The 20,433-nt window shown below is 37.3% G+C and overlaps 1 protein-coding gene across 3 annotated transcripts in view; it reads left to right on the top strand.

The window, feature by feature from the left end:
* Nucleotides 1-20,433, top strand: part of LOC126336982 (ATP-binding cassette sub-family A member 7-like) — a 585,480-nt gene that overhangs the window by 62,330 nt on the left and 502,717 nt on the right. For all 3 annotated transcript variants that reach the window (XR_007565029.1, XM_050001219.1, XM_050001217.1), the window contains exon 6: nt 19,934-20,064. Coding sequence is in view for 2 of the 3 variants with exons in the window: in XM_050001219.1 (XP_049857176.1) it covers nt 19,934-20,064 (131 nt within the window). In the remaining variant the exon portion in view is untranslated. The remainder of the gene's footprint in view (nt 1-19,933; nt 20,065-20,433) is intronic.

Raw genomic sequence — 20,433 nt, 5'->3', positions numbered from 1 at the left:
ACATCCTTGGGGTAAAGAAACAACTGAAAGAGTTGACAACAAATAAATCATCACATCCGAATGGAATGCCAATTTGATTTTAAAGAAAGTACTCTGTGGCACTGTCTGCTTAATTATCCTGCGTTTATCACTAATGTCTCGCCCAGTGAAAAGTTCCAAATGAAGGGGAAAAAGTATGTAAGAACTGACCTGCATAATTACTGATCAACATCCTTAACACCAGGTTGCTTCATAATTTTTGGAAACATTCTGAGTTTGAATATAATAGAATTTCCTTGTGAGGGAAAAGCTTCTGTCCACAAATCAGTATGGATTTAGGAAGCACCACTCGTGCAAAACTTGGCTTGCTCTTTTCTCATGAAATCCTACAAACCATGGATGGATGGCAACAGTTAGATTCCAGATTTCTGGAAAGCATTTGACACGGTGCCCCACTGAAGGTCGTTGACAAGGTCAGTGTGTACCGTTTAGATTTAAAGATGTGCGAGTATCTAGAAGACTACTCAAGTAATAGAACCAGGTACGTGGTACTCAACTGCATGTTCATAGAGACAAGGATGTTGTCAGGAGTGCCCCAGCGAAGTGCGATAGGACTGCTTTGATTCTTCATACACATAGATGACCTGATGTACAGGGTCAGCAGCAGTTTATGGATATTTGCTGATGGCACTGTGGTGTGTGGGAAGGTCTCGTCATCAAGTGATTGTATGAATTTACAAGATGACTTAGGCAAAATTTCTAGTTGGTGTGATGAATGGCAGCTTACTCTAAATGTAGAAAAATTGAAGTTATGCGGATGAGTAGTACAACACCTCTGTAGTGTTCAAATACAGCAATAGTAGCGTACTGCTTGACACAGTCACTTCAATTAAATATCTAGATATGACATTGCAAAGCGATCTGAAATGGAAAGAATACATCAGTTTGGTAGCAGGGAACTTTGTTTTAATTGGAATGTTATGGGAAAGTGTAGCTCATCCATAAAAGAAGACAGCTTGTAAAAAAACTAATGTGACCAATTCTTGAGTACTGTTCGAATGTTTGGGATTCCCACCAGGTTGAATTAAAGGAAGACAGTGAAGCAGTTGAGAGGCAGGCTGTTAGGTTTATTACCAGTAGGTTTGATCAGCTTGCAAGTATCAGAGATGCTTCGTGAACTCGAATGGGACTCGCTGGTGGGAGCTCTTCACGCTAGGCACAGTTGCACAAATTTAGAGAAGCAGCAATTTGAGGCAGTTTCAGAATGATTCTGCTGCCACAAATGTGTATTTTAAGATAGTATTTTTAGATAATATGTGAGAGATTAGGACTTGTACAGGGACTTTTGGACAGTTGTCTCTCCCTCACTCTGTCTGTGAGTGGAATAGGAGAGGAAATGATTAGTAGTGGTACCTTTACCCTCCCATGCACTGTGTGGTGGCTTGTGGGGTATACATACTCTGCAGACCAGTGCACTATAGATGTAGAATAAGAGACTCTTGGCTGGGGAACAACAATTTGAAGGTGATAAGTTCCTGCAGACATTAAGATTGTGTATTACTCACTGTACAGTCCAATTTACACATAGAGATTTACATTATAGCTTTTTGTGGAATAGTGCTTTTGTTGGCTTTACACATCATTGTAACTGCTCTGTTCCATGGGAAACAGTGTAAGACTTTGATACCTGTATAACTGGAACACAAAATGTTGATAATTTAATAACTTCATTATCTTGGAAAAAATTGCCTTTTGTGTAAGATTACAAATTCAGATAATTTTGCTACTGCAGTAACTATTTGTTGCAATGTTCTTGCAGTGTGTTTCATTATTTATTGCATATTCTGTGTACCATAGGTCAATGTTCTTTCTTATCTATTCTTACATTATTGAAGCATTAACTCTAAGTAAAAATATGGCATTTCTCCTTTTTAACTTTCAGTAATCCTCAGTTAATGTTTTCTGTCTAGATATTTTCTAAATACTTCGCATCACATCTTTATTAATCTTAAACAACAAACTCAGCTTCCTTTTAGTTTCCTGGGTGTCAATGTATTAATATTAATATTGTAGCTTTGAAGAAAATAATAATAATAATAAAGGAAACAAATTCTGTTTATGAATCTGCAGTCTTATTGCATATCAGTCAGTGATTTACACAGAAAACATTTGGTGGACTGCATTATAATTGCAAATTTGTGCTAAATATTTTTTTCCTATATTTCCAGTAATCTTTGTATAATTAAGTTGTATCATAATCAATAGTAACAACTGATGTAAATGGACATACACAAAAAACAAAAACATTCCAGTAAAGTAGTGTCTACAAACTAGCCATTTGTGAGATAACTACGAATGTGTGATTATGATCCACCACCGACTTCTGTATTAAATATTCTTCTAGTCAGCACAAATGTATTTATAATGTATGCTTTTCAATTAAATCTCCATGTAATTTGACTCAAATTTCACCCATGAACTACCTTAACGAGAAATACAATACTGCTTCAGCATGTTAAAATTTACTGTGCATTCATACCTGTTAAAGGAGATGTTCCGCGTGTCATCCTTGCACTTGGATGCAGTACTACACTTATATCTACAATGAGCTATGATTTTTTTTCCCTCCACAAACACTAAAAAATTATCTTGTAAATATTTGACAAGGCTATACAGTTTGCTGCTTCAGTTCTTCAATCGTATCAACAGGAGTGCTGTACACTTCACTTTTAAGGTGACTCAGAACTGAAAAATCCCGAGGATTTGATGTTGGGTGAACTTGGGAGGCAAAGGTACAGACCCAGCTCGTCACATCAATCTTGGGTTATGTTAGTATGTTGTGCTCTGTCACACTAGCAACAAAACATACTGGTGCCTCATCATGCAGCTACCACATTCCTGTAACATGGACCATAGGTGAAGTTGAAACCAATTAGATAAGACTTAGTTGTAAAGTTCACATGCCAAATGCATTTGTACTGACTTGAATCTGAAGTCAGTGGCAACTCGTAACCACCCATTAACAAATGACTCGTTTATGTACCTATGTGTAATGGAATAGTTTTACTTCTGTTATTGTACAATTTCAACTGTGTCTGTTTTTGCTATTAATTATGATACATCCTTTATTTTCTTGTCTAAGTTCATCTGTAAGGTCATGTAGAACACTAGTGGGACTCATTCTTTTAACTACTGTTCGAATGTTTGGGATCCCGACTATGTCAGATTAACAGTTCATGAACTATATATTTTGCACAAAAATCAGCATTTTACGTTAACCAATACAATATGCGATTACTTAAGGAGACTGTTCAGTGCTAAATGTCATACATTTCTTTTGTCTAAAAATTGTTTGAAAATAAAACATGTTTATAAGTTTCCAACTGTGCACATAAAAGTTCATCGGAATATCTTCTAGCATGTGCTGGTCATTGCTAAACACATTCTGTTGAGTGGAACAGGAGATGCCATGATGTGTAAGCAAACAGTGCGTAAAAGTAAAATCCTTTGCATTAATTACAAGAAACATAACACAGAATACAACTTGAAATTAAAGATTTGTTCATATGAGGTGTTAATTAGATTATCTTTACTTCATTTATTGTCACTCAGTTTGGTGGATCATAATGATCAGTGAAAACTTTTGTACCATGCAAATTGTGTTTTATAGTTTTATGTGGGGAAATTCCTCTTCAGCAAGTGGTTGCTTCCTGCCATCCATTAGTTGCAGCTAAGTTCCTGCTTTGTTTTGCAGTATTACCTTACTTCCTTGTCATATTCTTGCCATTATTTATCCCATATTCTGCCACATTTTTAATCTTTGCCTTCTTTCTTTATTTCTTCACAATCTTCTTTCATTTCAATATTCCACTTTTCTTTTGTTTTGATTTTTTGCTTCTTTTCTTCCAACTCTTATGTTTAATCTTCAGTCCAGTTCTTTTTCGTTATTTTTGTCCTTCCTGTTTATTTCCACTAGTTGTTTCTTAGTATCACTTCTCTGGTCTTTTTAATTTGGTAAGAGTCTTTGCATAGCTTTGCCATAACTCAGTAACTGCACCCTATTTAATCTGTTATCATGTAATTCAATAATCCATTTCTGTATTGTGAGCTTAAACTTTATTTATCCTAAGTGAATACAAGGGAATGCTCATACACTGTCAGTGCCTTTGTTACTTATCAGTGGAGCAATGTAGAACTAAAATTTTGTGTAAATTAAAAGAGCAGCCTTTTTACAGTATTGAAGAATTCTTCTCTGGTGATAAAACAGTGTCTGTTACTTTCAACTTAGTGCAGTGACTAAAACAGCAACTTCGTTGTTTAACTACACTATTTTGTAGTATTGGTTTTACAGTTGTAAAGTGATATAGTTCTTAACTTGAATATGTTTTATAGTGTCCTCTTTATTGTTGTAGTTTAAATTACAGTACTGCATTCATTTTACTGTGGTTTTAGTGTTGTAATCTTGACACAGTTTGTCCATCCATGGCTGGTTGGTAACAAGTAATGATAAAGTCTGATATATAGTTTGTTAGAGGGCAGATAGAATGATCAAAGGACAACAGTTTGTACTCATTCAGCTATTACTTAAAACCCCTCTAAAATAAGTGATAAATTACTCATGGAATTAGAACTGCCATGAAACACAAACAACAAAGATGATCAGGTTTCTGGTATGTTTTTAATTTTACAATACTCAGCATAAAAAATATGTATCATAGTTGTTTAATTTCAAGGAAATTTATTATGCCATTACTTTTTTAATAAAAAGAAATACCTGGCTTTTGTGCTTATTCACTCCATCCTGCCTGCCTATTTTGTCATGTGCCCATTGGACCTTTGTGTGCTTCAGTAATTTCTGACAATTGTATTTCTTTTTCTTTGGAATTTGTGCTGTTGATCTTTTGGCCCCCACAAGCACCTGTTATATATTCTTGTATCAACAATATCATTCAAACAACTCATGTCTGCAAAAAAGAGTAGTTCACACACAAAACACTAGTTGAGTGTTCTTTGCACTGCTAGTACCAGAGCAGACAGAATCCAAACTTCCGTTGTTAGCTTGCTGGAAGACCGACAGTGATTGGGCACCAGGGAATGTGAACTTTAAGCTGGGAGAATTATTGTTATTGGATGCTCGTTCACTCCAGTGGGAACCACGCTTTACATCCTAGTGTCCCAATGTTTTATTTTTGTTATTAAAAATTTTAGTATGAACATATTGTAATGAACATGAACATTGACAGAGCACACATACTTTTCCATACTTTATTCACATTTTTTACATATTGGTCGCACTGGTCACTTTCTCACAGTAATAAAGGTTGTTTCCTGACTGTATGACATATTTGTTCATTGGGACTACTAGTTTCTTCTGAATCATGTCAGTACATCTACCACTTTATAGGACTGAGCAAAATCTTAGAGGAATGCAAACTGAAAAGGTAAAAATAAAGGTAGCTGCCATCCACACAAAAGTTACCCTGTATCAGAAAATGTGCTGCTGTCAATTACAACTGCAACACCGAAAATGGCAGAAAATAAGTTTGTCCTGTTGTGCTTATGCAGTATAGTAGGAAGAAAGTTGATCTAAGGTATATAGGGTGCAAAATTTAGTATGCCGATTGTAATCTCATTTTGTAAAGCTGGTTGTCTTCTTGAGCTGTAATTGCAGCTCAGCATTATTATTGTTATTTTTTTTTTTTTTAAAAACCTAAACTCCTCCCGAACAGGCCATGAACGCCCAACAGTACTGACTGGTCGCTGTGTCATCCTCAGCTCATAGGCGTCACTGAATGCAGATACGGAGGGGCATGTGGTCAGCACACCGCTCTCCCAGCCGTATGTCAGTCTCCGAGACCGGACCTGCTACTTTTCAATCAAGTAGCTCCTCAGTTTGCCTCACACGGGCTGAGTGCACCCTGCCTGCCAACAGCACTTGGCAGACTGGGTGGTCACCCATCCAAGTTCTAGCTCAGTCAGACAGTGCTTAACTTCGGTGATCTGACTGGAACAGGTGTTACCATTGTGGCAAGGCCATTGGCCAGCATTATTTAGCTTGATTTTATTCTTGACCATGGATACTAAATGCTTGGACTTAATCTTCTGTAGATACGGGAAGTCAAGAATTTAGCACAATATGGAATTGTGTAAATACACAAAATGCTTCTGATCTATGTGCCATATATTCAAAAACAATACAATTAACTTTTCATAATGAAGTTCTTCCTACAGGATCATTACCATAACTTTATAACTTGGAATCTCAAAACAAACATCAGAGCAACAGTTTGGAATATCACAGTAGTGAAAACAGTTTACACGCTTCATTTGTATTTTTTCCAGTCAATCTCAGTGTTGTGTTTGTGGCTCTTGATCCAGGGCCTATGTGCTGTTCCTTTTGCGAAGTTACTGCAATTGCCATCCCACTTTGAAGACACCCTTCTTCCTTGACAAGACTTGCCACATGCAAAATGCAAAGCAAAACAGTAAAATAGTTGCGCTGTTCTACATATTAAATCATTATAGCATTTCATTGTTCATGGATGTAATTCATTGAAAAGGTAGTTGTAGGGTTAAATATCACTCTTTTGGAGCAATAGGAACTCTAAAAGCTCTGTCACATTTAGCAGCAACAATGGACATAATCTAATAAAGTTTGGGTGACAGATGGAATACTCCTTTCTGTGCTGCTGCAGCTATATGCCAGGGTTCACCACTCATAGTGGATGACTAGTGGTGGCATACTTGTCTCTCAGCAAACCATGACAGGGTGTTCTCAGTGGCTGAGAGTTATGGGATACATGGTGGCCCAGGCAAAAGTGGATTACTCTCTGTGTTGAAGTAGGTCAGAAGAGCATGGTGTAAGACGCCATGTGGTCTTGCTTAACATGTTGAAAGGTAATATTTTGCAGACCTCAAAGGTAGGCACAGCCATTGGCCTTAACATGACAGAAATGTGATGACTACTGCCCAAATTACTGGCTGCATGAAGCAGAAGGGTTTCTGCTGTGTACACAGTGGCACTGTATACCATCATACCTGTATGCTGACAACCAATTCCTTATGGCAACTTTCATTCTCATAAAAGCATCCACACTGAAGCTGTGTCCAACACAGTGCTAAAACCAGAACTGGGAGAATATGTCCATTGTTGTCATTGGACGTACCACTCTCCCTTCTAGGGAAGCTGCAACGTTAGTCAGTGTGTTAATAATCTGTGATGCTCCTGAAGTTGTCATGCCTAGCTGTGGGCGTATTTATCTGTCTACAAATAAAGCCCAGTTCGACATTTTGCTTGACCAAGTGAGCAATTATGTCGTCTCTGGCACAAATCATGGGGAGCATTTGATATCCTACGTGGCATTGAGTATTTGAGTATAACTCCTGAACCTATTGATTCGATATTCACGTGACAGTTGTGGGATTCCAAACAGTGTGAGCAGCAATATTGTGGAACAGTAAACCAGTTTTCATAGATCTTAGTCCTGCCACTGTTGAATTCAGATGTGTGCTGGTAGACATTTCTCCTTCGTACATGAGGCATTACGCGATCTTCTCACATAAATCATTGTGACGTGAAAATGCTTATTGTTGCCATATCCAAGCCTGTAGTACAGTTCATGCCAATTTATCATTCGTGGTCTTATTATTTTAATGGACTGCTGTGTATTTTTCTTGAGAGTTGCCTTTGCTTTTACAAATTCGCAGAAATCTCTTCTGGTAAAGTGAGCATTTTGACTGAATGCAAACCAGCACAACTGGAGCCAAGTTAGATGGTTTATGTTGGCAAGTGACTAACATGTGAAGGTGCTTTGGATCTTTCTGAATACCCATTGAAGCATGGGGAAATATCATATTTAAAGAACACCAAGCATTTAATGAATTGTGCTGAATATGTGAAGGTTGGAATTTACCAAGTGGACTTACTGCTGTTACTTAAGGCACATACATCTTGTTAAGTTTTGTGTCCTCTGTCCATTTTTAGCCAGGACACCCCTGACTCTTAAACTCTTATTTTTCCCCTCTCCCATTGCTCTCATAAAAATAATTTTAAGAGATTCATGTCATTATTAGAAAATTGTTTAACATATTAAAAACATTTAAATATCAAACCATGGAACGTCCAGGTTGGAATATCAACAATTATGAAAAGGATAGTGCTGCTCATTGTAAAGATAACACATTGAGTTGCAGACAGGGACAATAAAAAGATTACTTGATTTTCTAAACTTTCGAATAACACCTATTGCTTTCAAGTATGCATTTCATTTCAAAATTGACATTTTGTATGATAAGAGTTCAATCTACAAGCAGATGATGGATTCTACTGATGGCAGTGGAAGTTTTGTTTTAGATTAGCCTACTTCATCCAGTCCAGATAATGATAGGTGTAGTAAATACACTTATCATCATCCAAATAAATGGACCACACAGATGGGACTTTCTAAGATCTTAGTGAACAACTCTGAAAGCTCTCAAAAGAAAATGCCAGTGGCAGTGTGTGAAGCATTCCTAAGAAGTAGTGGCACTCTCATAGTGCTAGAAATTGACAGTAATGAGATCTTCGGGGTAAGTGTAAACGTTATTGAAAGGATAGCCTAATTGAAATAACTGGTGTTTTCTCTCAGTAGATAAGAAACTCAAATCTACTGACAGAAATTGAATCTCTTTGTGGGATTGACTAAGGCTCCTATTGAAGACTGGATTGCCCTCAGATGAAACCAACTTTAGAGAAAACCTCATCTCATTAGAATATATGTTTCCCCAATCACACTCCATTGTCTGGAAGAGAGATTAATCATCCAACAGCCAATTCAGATACATGTGGTTTTGCAAGTGATGGACCTGTTGAGATATCTGATAATGTGCTCTCGCTCTTGCTACACAGTGTCATCTACACATGCTGCAACACCACACCACAACACACAGCACAGAATACAGTCTTACATGTATTTATGTTTGCAATGTGTAGCCCAATTTATCACACAAAATCTACACACCACTCTGACGACAGTATATTCAGTTTGTGTTTGTTATTGACTACAGTCGAAAAATTCAGTACCTTCTGGCAATATTATTCTATGTGTGTGATATTGAAAATTAAACTGTTTGTTTTAAAAGATAGAGTGGAGTGTTGGTTAAAGGTGTTGCCACAAAATCTTGCAGCAAATGTTCAGAGGTTGTTTGTCTGGAAGATGCAGCATCAATATCAGATTTCTGATGGAGACAGAGATACAAGAAGTGATTTAATGACTTCAGGCTCCACAGTTTCAACCAGTAAGGTATCTAATGACTCACTCGAAGTGAAAAATCTTAAATCAGTATTGGGTTTGTTGAGTCCATTGGAACAATTGTATCAGTATTTGTACAGATGGGGCCAAGATGATGCTGCCAAATCTAAAATTGATTTTTGAGGAAGCAGTAAAAATATTTGTTATGTTAAATCCTGCCCTCTACAGGTGTGATCATTTTCAATATTGTCTGAAGTTTAACGGAGCAGACAAAACACTACTGCTTCACATTGACATTAGATGGCTAGCTTGGGATGAGATGCTAACAAGATTGTTGGTACTAAGAGCTCGATTGCAAGCTTTTACGACTTTAATTTCTTTTAAATTAAAAAACCTTTTGAGTGACATGACTTAATTGTTTAGATCAACATTTTGGCAGATATATTTGGAAAATGAATGAATTAAAACTATCTGTAGAAGATAAGGAGAATAGTTTTCAGTACTGATAACAAAATAACCACTTCAGAAAATTAGATTTTTGTATTGTTTGTCTTGGCATGAGAGCTTTTTAACACAATGTGATTGTTGGTGAGACAGCAGAATCACCAAATGAAATATTTGAGTATTGGTCCAGTGCATTTTTAGACGTATTTTAGCGAAGAGCGGAATACAGAACTGAAAATGAGTCCATGATTTGAGAATCGTTTTGTACTGAATTTGGAGAAGCCAGAAAATATCAAACAAAACCTATGAGGCCACTTTAGAAATGGCATCTGATTCAACCATGGGATCATTGTTCAAAACAATGTTACTTGATGACTTTTGGTGCAGAATTTGTGATGAATATCCACAATTTGCCACACAGACCTTAATTGTCCATCTCCCACTCCAACAACATACTTTTATCATATGGGGCTCTCAGCAAATGTAGCTACATCAAAATACCGCAGTAGAGTGGATGCTGAACTGGATGTGTCTTCAACTCTCATCTACCAAGCCTGACATTAGTTGGTCGGAATTAAAATACAACTTCGTACTTCCCATTAAATGGAAACAGTTTTATCAGTTTCCAGTGGAATCAGCAACATTATTTTGTGGTTGTACACTAATGGGAAAAAAATTGCAACACTAAGAAGGAAATTGGTAGGCATGTTTCTGTCTGAAAGATGATGTATATTTAAATTTTGCACCAGTCAGATAAAAGTGGCTCTAGGAGCGCCACTATGAGAATTCAAATTAGTTTTGCTTCAAATCCATGCTGTAATGGCAGTGAGTCTTAGTTACCCTTAAGATTGGTCATGGTGAGTTGATGTTAGTTATGAATGCCTTTAAGACAGTAAAGACGCCATTATGAGTATCTCAGCGAGTTTGAAAGAGATGGTTTCTAGGGTTACAAGAAGCTGGCTATTCTTTTTGTGATACTGTAGAAAGACTTAGCAGGAATATAGCCACTGTGCATAATTGCTTGCAGTGGTGACCATAAGATTGTACTGTCGCTAAATGATTGGGCTTCTGATGGCCCTGCAGCGTTATTGAGATGTAATACCATCGTGTTTCGTTTATGGTCCAGGTGCGTTGTATTGCATCTGCAGCAGCAATTTGAGCTGTAGTTGCCACCTCAGTGACACAGTGAACTGTTACAAATTAATTACTTCAAGAACAGGTCTGAGCTAGGAACCCTATAGTGTGTGTTCCAGTGACCCGAACCAGTACCATTTGAGACTTCAGTGGCTTCAAGTGAGAGCTTATTGCAGGGTAGGATGGAGGTCTGTTTCATTTTCTGATGAAAGCTGGTTCTGCCTTGGTTCCAGTGAGGTCTGTGTGTTGGTTTGGAGGAGACCACTTTTGGGCTGCAACCAACTTATCCGAGTGCTAGACACACTACAGCTGTACCTGGAGTTATGTTCCAGAGCGCAGTTTTGTATGACAGCAGAAGCACACTCATGGTTAATTCCATATGCCCTGACTGTAAATTTGTAAGACAGTCTGGTGATTCAACCTCTTGTGCTGCCACTCATGAACAGCATCCCAGAGGGTGTTTACCATCAGGGTAACACTAATTCACATGTTGTATTCTGACATGCTCTACTGAGTGTTGACATGTTGCCTTGGCCTGCTCAATCCCCAGATTTATCTCCTATAGATCATATTGAGGCATATCAGATGACAACTCCAGCTTAATCCACAACCAGCAATAACTGTCCCTGTATTGACAGACTAAGTGCAGTGGACATGGATCTCCATTCCACAAACTGGCATGCGGCACCTGTGCAACACAATGCAGGGGTATTTACATTTACGTGCTTGCATTCAACATTCTGGTGGTTACACCAGTTATTAATATACCAGCATTTCACATTTCTGAAGACTTCTCACACTTGCATAACCTGTGATCTTGCAATGTTAATCACTTAAATATGTTACTTAGACGCTACATTAATTATTTTTCGGTGGTGCAATTTTTCCTCCCTCAATGTATTACTGTGTGTTGTTTTGTATATTGTTGTTGAAATCTGTAATGTATAATGTACCTACTTTTGTATTATTTTGATTAAATGACTACAATTAAAGAGTGAACGTAAATCTAGGTTCCGCTTACTTTAGGGCTCCATAAAAATTTAGTATTTCAAAAGAGTTCTCTCACAAAAAAAAGGTTGAGAACTGCTGGTATAGAGGAACTGTGACTCAAGTTAAATAAAATAATTCACTTAAAAGTGCATAGATATGTACATAATATAACATATTCTGATGGGGTGGACTCCCTGTGGTACACAGTCCCTATAAAGAAGCTGCTAAAGAAACCGAATATTGCACAAGAGGTGTAAAACGAAACACATGGCTGTAGCTAGAGACAAGTTAAACAGAGACTACCTCTGTCTGTGAAAAGCTTTTGGTGACTTCTGTAACAGAATCTTATCCAAAGAAGTTTGATAAAATCCAAAGAAATTCTGTACATATCTAAAGAGTGTCAGTGACACAAAAGTTAATGCCCAGACATTCATGAATGACACAAGAATCAAACCTTAGGACATCAAAGCTGAAGCCGACATTCTAAATACTCTTTAATACATGAAAATCCAGAGTACTGACCCTGTTTAGTTCTTGTTCCACTATAGGGATATTAGTGTTGCTGGAATTAAGACATGGGTGTAATTGCCAAAACTGAACAAAACTGAGTAAGCCCATATTTGACTTACACTGTAACTCCCTGTGTAGGGGGAATGTGTCTAATAGCTGAAAGAAAGCACATGCCATTCTCATTTACAAGAGTGGTAGCATATGTGACCCACAGAATATTGTCCAATATCTTTGACACCCATCTGTTGTAGAACCTTAGAACATATACTGAGTTCAAGGTATCTTGAACTGAATGATCTCCATGCCAATCGACAAGGATTTCAGAAAGTTTGGCTAGCTCACACTTTCCTCGCATGGCATCCTAACATAGAATATAATTAATTAGAGAGAGAGAGAGAGAGAGAGAGAGAGAGAGAGAGAGAGAGAGAGAGAGAGAGAGAGAGAGGAGAATTTGGTGCATGTGACAATAAAAAGTTGTTGATGGAAATTGTAGTTGATGGGATTGTAGAAGGAAAGAATGGCAAGTGCATTCTTAAATATGTGTATATAAGCCAGATCATCGCTGGTGGAGGATGCAGCTGTTTCACTAAAAAGAAGACAGTTGGCAAGTGATGAGAATGTAGAACTGCATCAAACTAACATTATGAAATGTAATAGAATGAGCAGCACCAGTATGCAATAAATCTAGCCCACATATCGCACAATGCTTCCTCATTCTTAATTCTTGATGTAAAATGTATAGTATACTATCTTGTAATCTGCCTATATCATCAGCTATTCGACACAATATTAGACACCAATAGTCCAATACCATTTGTGCACATAGGCTACTTCTTACTTATTGAAAGTGTAAGAGCAGACTCCTTACTAACCATGACTTTATCCAAACCAAGAATAGATATAGAAAAATGAGATCTAAAAGCACTTGCATAACATTTTTAGGTTTCAGACAAGAATATGATTCAATTGACAGGAAAATGGTATTCAGTGCCTTAAAAGAGTTTGGAGCTGACAACAAATCAGTGGCAATCATAAAAGACACATTAACAGATACAAAATGCAAAATTAAATTTTTAGGCAAAACCTCCAAGGCTTTTGGGATCAAAACTGGCGTAAGGCAGGGAGATGGAATGTCATTGTTGTTCAATTATGTGCTGGAAAAGATAATCAGGGAATGGAGGAAAAGAGCAGAAGAAGAAGGAATTGGAGAATCACAGTTGGGAGAAAAGGGGATAATCTGAGTTTTGATTGCCTGGCTTTAACAGGTGATGTTGTCATCTTTGCTGAATTTTTTAGTAAATGCAACAATGCAGATAAATCTTGTACAAGAGACAACTCCAGAAGCAGGCCTACATATATCTTTTTAAAAAACAGAGTACATGACGTGTTAAGGAGGCACTTAAAAATATGGAAACTGATTATCGTAGAAAGAAAAGACTACAAAATTTAAATATCTAGGTGAAATAATATAACCAAATGATTCATACAAAAAAGCTAACCTAGCAAGGGCAAGGAGAATGGAGGTGGCTTTTCATCTAACAAAAAAAACCTGAATAATGAGAAATCTGTTTCCACAACTGCAAATCTTCAGCACTACAATACTGTAATTACACCTGAATGCCTTTATGCATCAGAATGCCTTTATGCATCAGAATGCCTTTCATTAAATACAGCCAATCCATCAGGTGAAATAGAAAAGAAGGAAAGAAAAATAAACAGGAAAATGGGACCGAAATATGAGAACTGGAAATGGACATTAAGAAGTAATAAAGAAGTGTGTGAAAAAATAGAATGAACATCAGACACCATGAGGAAGAGAAGAGTTCTATTGACACCTAAAAAGGATAGATGAAAACAGGATACAAAAAGAATTTTTAACTTCTTTGACAGAAATCCCAAAACTTCAGTGGTGTGGGTAAAAGAAGTTAAAGCAGACCGAGGGAAATAGAAATAGTGGAGGAAGGAATAAGAGAAAGAGAGAGGTTCAGAGCAAAAGTAAAAGATGTAGCTGTACACAAGGTGGTTATATTTTTAGAATGTTTTTACAAAATATTAGAAGACATGAAGATGATTTGTGTGTGGTGCTAAGACTGGCAGCTGACTGTGAAATAAATAATTTCAATGTAATGTGTATAAATAGATGAAAGATGTAATTGTATGAATCTGTGATTGATGATTGGCCTCCGGAGTCAGCCAAATATGTAATCATATCTGATGGGGGTGATCTAAGATGCCGTTGTCACACAAATTTGGTTTTGGGAAAGATGAACCATGGACCTTGCCATTGGTAGGGAGGCATGTGTGCGTCAGCGATACAGATAGCTGTACCATGGGTGCAACCACAAAGGAGGGGTGTCTATTGATAGGCCAGACAAACATGTGATTCCTGAAGAGGAGCAGCATCCTTTTCAGTAGTTGGAGGGGCAACAGCCTGGATGATTGACTGATCTGGTCTTATAACATCAACCAAAATGGCCTTGCTATGCTGATACTGCAAACAGCTGAAAGTAAGGTGAAAGTACAGTGCGGTCTACAGTATGGTTACAGTATAAGGGCATCCTGGTTGCCAAAATGTTCTGGGGATAAAATAGTCTCCCATTTGTATCTCCAGAGTGAATCTACTCAGGAGGACGTTGTCATAATGAGAAATGAAACTGGCATTCTACGGATTGGAGTAAGGAATGTTAGATCATTTAATGGAGCTGGTACATTAGAAAATTAGGAAATTAACAGATTCAAGTTAAATATAGTGGGAATTAGTGAAGTTTGATGGTAGGAAGGACATAACTTCTGCTCATGTGAATACAGGGTTATAAATACAAAATCAAATAGGGTTAAGTTTAGTAATGAATAAGAAAATAGGACTGCGAGTAAGCTACTATGAACGGCATAGTGAACACATATTGTAGCCAAGACAGAAACCAACACAGTAGTAAAATTTTATATGCCAAGTAGCTCCACAGATGATGAAGAGATTGAAAAAATGTATGACGAGATAAATGAAATTATTCAGATAGTAAAGGGAGACAAAAATGTGATAGTCATGGGGGACAGGAATTCAACAATAGACAGTGGGAAAAGAAAGAGAAGGAAAACTACTAGGTGAATATGGACTAGGAGAAAGGAATGAAAGAGGAAAACACGTAACAGAATTTTGCGCAGAGCATAGTGTAATCACCGCAAGCACTTGGTTTAAGAATCATGAGAGAGGGTTCTATATGTGGGAGAGACTTGGAGACACTGGAAAGTTTCAGACTGATTATATAGTGATAAGACAGAGATTTTGGAACCAGGTTTTAAATTGTAAGGCATTTCCAGGTGCATTTGTAGACACTGATCACAATTTACTGGTTATGAAGTATAGATTAAATCTGAAGAAATTGCAGAAAGGTAGGTAATTAAGGAGATGGGACTTGGATAAGTTGAAAGAACCATAGTTTGTTTAGAGGTTCAGAGGAAGCATTAGGCCATAAATGACAAGATGAGGGGAATGGAATACAGTAGAAGACTAACGGTTAGCTTTGAGAAATGTAGCAGTAATGGAAACAAAGGATGAAATAGGTAAAAAGACAAGGCTAATAGAAATTTTTGGAAAACACAATAGGTATTGAATTTAATGGATGAAAGGAGGAAATATATAAATGCAGTAAATGAACCAGGTGAAAAGGAATACAAACATCTAAAAAATGAGATTTACAGGAAGTGCAAAATAGCTAAGCCGGAACAGCTAGAGGACAATGTAATGATATAGAAGCATGTATCACTAGGGGAAAGGTAGATACCACCCACAGGAAAATTAAGGAGATCTTTGAAGAAAAAAGAAGCAGTTGTGTGAATATCAAGAGCTCAGATGGAAAACTAGTCCTAAGCAAAGAAGGGAAAGCCGAAAGTCTGAAAGTATTAAGGTGTGTATAGAGGATCTTATAAGGGAGACATACTTGAAGCCAATGTTATAGAAATGGAAGATGATGTAGATGAAGATGAGATCGTAGATATGGTACGGCAAGAATAATTTGACAGAGCAGTAAAAGACCTAGGTCAAAACAAGGCCCTGCAAGTAGATGACTTTCCGTCAGAACTACTAACTGCCTTAGGAGAGCTAGTCATGACAAAACTCTCTGGTGTGTAAGATGTACGAGACAAGCAAAATACCCTCGGACTTCAAGAAGAATGTAATAATTCCAAACAAAGCAGGCACGGACTATTAATTTAATAAGCCATGGTTTCAAAATGCTAATGGTAATTCTTTACAGAATAATGGAAGATTGGTAGAAGACACCATCGAGGAAGATCATTTTGGATTCCTGAGAAATACAGGAATGTGTGAGGCAATACCGACCCTGCAACTTCTCTTGGCGGTTAGGTTAAGGAAAGCCAAACCTGTGTGTACATCATTTGTTGACTTACGGAAAGGTTTTGACAATGCTGACTGAAATATTCTCTTTGAAATTCTAAAGGTAGCAGTGATAAAATACAAGGAGAAAAAAAGCTATTTACAGTTTGTACAGAAACCAGACGGTAGTTATAAGATAAGGGGTTGAAAGGGAAGCCGTGGTTGAGAAGGGAGTGAGACAGGGTTCCACCCTATCCCCGATGTTATTCAATCTGTATATTGAGCAAGCACTGAAGGAAACCAAAGAAAAATGTGGACTAGGAATTAAAATCCAGAGATAAGAAATAAAAACTTTAATGTTTGCTGATGACATTGTAATTCTGTGAGAGACGGCAAAGGCTTTGGAAGAGCACTTGAATGGAATGGACTGTGTCTTGAGAGAAGGATATGAGAGACACATAAACAAAAGCAAAACAAGGATAATGTAATGTAGTTGAACTAAATCAGGTGATGCTTAGTGAATAAGATGAGTAAATTAGACACTTAAAGTAGTTGACGAATTTTGTTGTTTGGGCAGCAAATTAGCTGAAAGTGGCCAAAGTAGATAGGATATAAAATGTAGACCGACAATGGCAAGAAAAGCATTCCTGAGGAAGAGACATTTGCTAACAGCAATTATAGATTTAAATGTTAGGAAGTCTTTTTCTGAAAGTGTTTGTATGAAGTGTAGCCATGTATGGAAGTGAAACACGGACAATAAGGAGTTTAGACAAGAAGATAAAAGAGGCTTTTGAAAAGTGGTGCTGCAGAAGAATGCTGAAGATCCTTCAGTAGATCATATAACTATGAGGTAGTGCTGAATAGAACTGGTGAGAAAAGAAATTTCTGACACAAACTGATCAGAAGAAGGGATCGGTTGATAGGACACATTCTGAGACATCGAGAAGGGCAGTATGAAAATTCATAGAGGGTGATCAAAAGATGAATATAGTAAGCATATTCAGAGAGATGAGGGTTGCAGTAGTTATTCAGAGATGATGAGGCTTACACAGGAAGAGTAGTATGGAGAGCTGCATCAAATTAGTAGTCAGATTGAAAATAACAACAGCATATGGAATTCCACTGTTTGCTGATAGGTGGCGACAGTGGTAAGTAGCAGTTGAAAGAAACAGATGTCAGGCAGTTAGCTGGGACTTCGGTCAACATAACCTCATTCAAACATAGTCGATTTGTGTCTACATCATAAAGTTGTTCTTGATTGAAAATGTCAGTTTACAAGCCTAATTCTCGTCATTTGCGGGAGGTGTTACTGTTTTGTTTCAGTATGAAGAAAAAAAGCAGCAGAGTCTCATTGAATGCTCTCAAGTATGTATGGTAAGGACGATATTAGTGAAAGAATTTGTTGTGAGTGGTTTTAACACTTAAAAAACAGTGATTTTTAACGTTGTAGACCGGCATAATGGTGGAAGAATGTTTTCGAAGATGCAGAATTGGAGACATTGCTGAGTGAAGACTCGCGTCAAACTCAAGAAAAATTAGCATGATTAGTGGAAGTGACACAGCAAGCCGTTTCAAAATGTCTCAAGGCTATTGGCATGATTCAGAAAGAGGGAACTTGGGTCTCGTGTGAGCTGAAACCCAAAGATGTTGAACATAGTTTGTGAACAGATGCTTCAGAGGCAAAAACGGAACGGATTTCTGCATCGCATTGTAACCAGGAACAAAAAATGGGTTCATTATGATAACCCTAAATGCAAAAAATCATGGAATTTCCCGGGCATGATTTCTTGTCACTGGCCAAACCGAATATTCATGGCTCCAAGATCATGCTCTACATTTGGTGGGACCAGCTCAGTGTCATGTACTATGAGGTGTTAAAACCAAGTGAAACAATCATAGGTGCTCGTTATCGAATGCAATTAATGTGTCTGAGCAGAGCATTAAAAGACAAATGGCCGCAATACAGCAATAGGCACGATAAAGTGATTTTACAGCACGAATACAGCAAGAGGCACGATAAAGTGATTTTACAGCACGACAGCGCTTGACCCCATGTTGCCAATGCTCGACCCCATGTTGCCAATGCTTGACCCCATGTTGCCAATGCTCGACCCCACATTGCAAAAGAAGTCAAAATGTACTTGGAAACATTAAAATGAGAAGCCCTACCCCACCCACTGTATTCTCCAGACATTGCTCCCTCTGACTGTCACCTGTTTAGATCAATGGCACATGGCGTGGCTGACCAATACTTTCGATCTCATGAAGAAGTCACAAATTGGATCAATTTGTGAATCGCTTCAAAAGATGAACAATTGTTTTGATGCGGGATTCAAACGCTGCCCAAAAGATGGGAGAAAGTAGTGGCCAGCGATAGAAAATACTTTGAATGATACATGTGTAACCAGTTTGTTTTATTGAAGCCTTAAATGTTGTGGAAAAATGGTGGAAGCAAAATTGTACACCTTGTAGATTAATAGGAAGGACCGTTAAGGTATTGTATTTCTTCTATGAAGGATTTACTTACAAAGAACTCATTCAGTTGGTTCTTGAGAATTGTTGGCTGATCAGTGACCCTTACCAAGTTTGAATGATAAGAGAGACAGAAAAGAGTCAAAGAAGAACTATGGAATTTTGCCACGAGTTGTTTAGTCACTGGTAGAGAATCACAGAAATTCTCAACCAACTGCCATGTGATATGATAAAAAAAGGTGTTGTGCATCACACTCAGTCTTACTTTCAAAGTTTTGAGAGGTGAGATTCCAGTGCGAATAAATAGGCAATTACTGCCTCCAACATAAGTCTCTTGTGGTGAACATGACAATATAATTAGATAAATTTAGATTTACATTCTCTTCTGCCACAATTGAACAATGGAGTGTGGAGTACAAATGTAGATGAAGCTAACACATTGAAAATATGTTAATACTTGTTGTAATATGTGAAACACACCCATATTTAATACTAATAATTTGGAACGAATCAGTATGACAATGTAGTTTTAATATGCACTTCTCTGGTTCAATTTCAAAATTGTCTTCTCCTCTAAATCTTTGGCATCATTTTATGGTACTGATACTGGAATAGTTTGTTGATTATTACAAGGATTTTAGAGAACACTGAGTGTTACTTGCATGTGTCTTTTACACAGTAATAATTTTGATAAACTGTTGTAATGTTTGTGATTGTGCACATGCATATTATGCAACATAGTCATGTTTCGCCATCGTTTTGAAACTGTTTGCTGCATTCACTTTTTATCTCTAGTGCTCCATTTTCTTTTTGTATTTTGAAAATGATAATTATTTTATAGGTTTCATCAGCATTAGCAACTTAACTCAAGACGAAAAGAAATTCAGGCTGTTGCTCAGAAATGCAGGAATTAGCAGTGATAATATAAATAAATTTGTGAGCTCCAAGATAGCATTGGATCGCATCTCTTTGGTACGTTGTCAATATTAAATGTTTCATATAATTAAGAATTTTTTGGATGTATACAGTCATTTAGTTTGCAACAGTAATAACATAATGGTGGATAATACTAAGCTTCACACTTGACTGTATAGATTTTGAGTGACTGTGTAAAGGTAACAGTAAGTGTTCTGTCAGATTCTTAATACTGAGCTTGGCAAATTATTCTTGTGGTTGGAGCATTATCGTGGGCACTTGGACGTGACTGATACATAGCTTCTCACCCATCACAGTACATACACAATAGTCCTCTTCCATTAAAACTACTAAAAGAATTTGATGGTAGCAGAATAGCACTCATGCTATCACTATAAATTAGTTTACAATGTAGATTTTTATTTT

The sequence above is a fragment of the Schistocerca gregaria genome, chromosome 2 (assembly GCF_023897955.1).
Source record: "Schistocerca gregaria isolate iqSchGreg1 chromosome 2, iqSchGreg1.2, whole genome shotgun sequence".
Taxonomy (NCBI): Eukaryota; Metazoa; Arthropoda; class Insecta; order Orthoptera; family Acrididae; genus Schistocerca; species Schistocerca gregaria.
The sequence above is the reverse complement of the archived record's forward strand: the minus strand, read 5'-3'. Positions and strand labels throughout refer to the sequence as shown.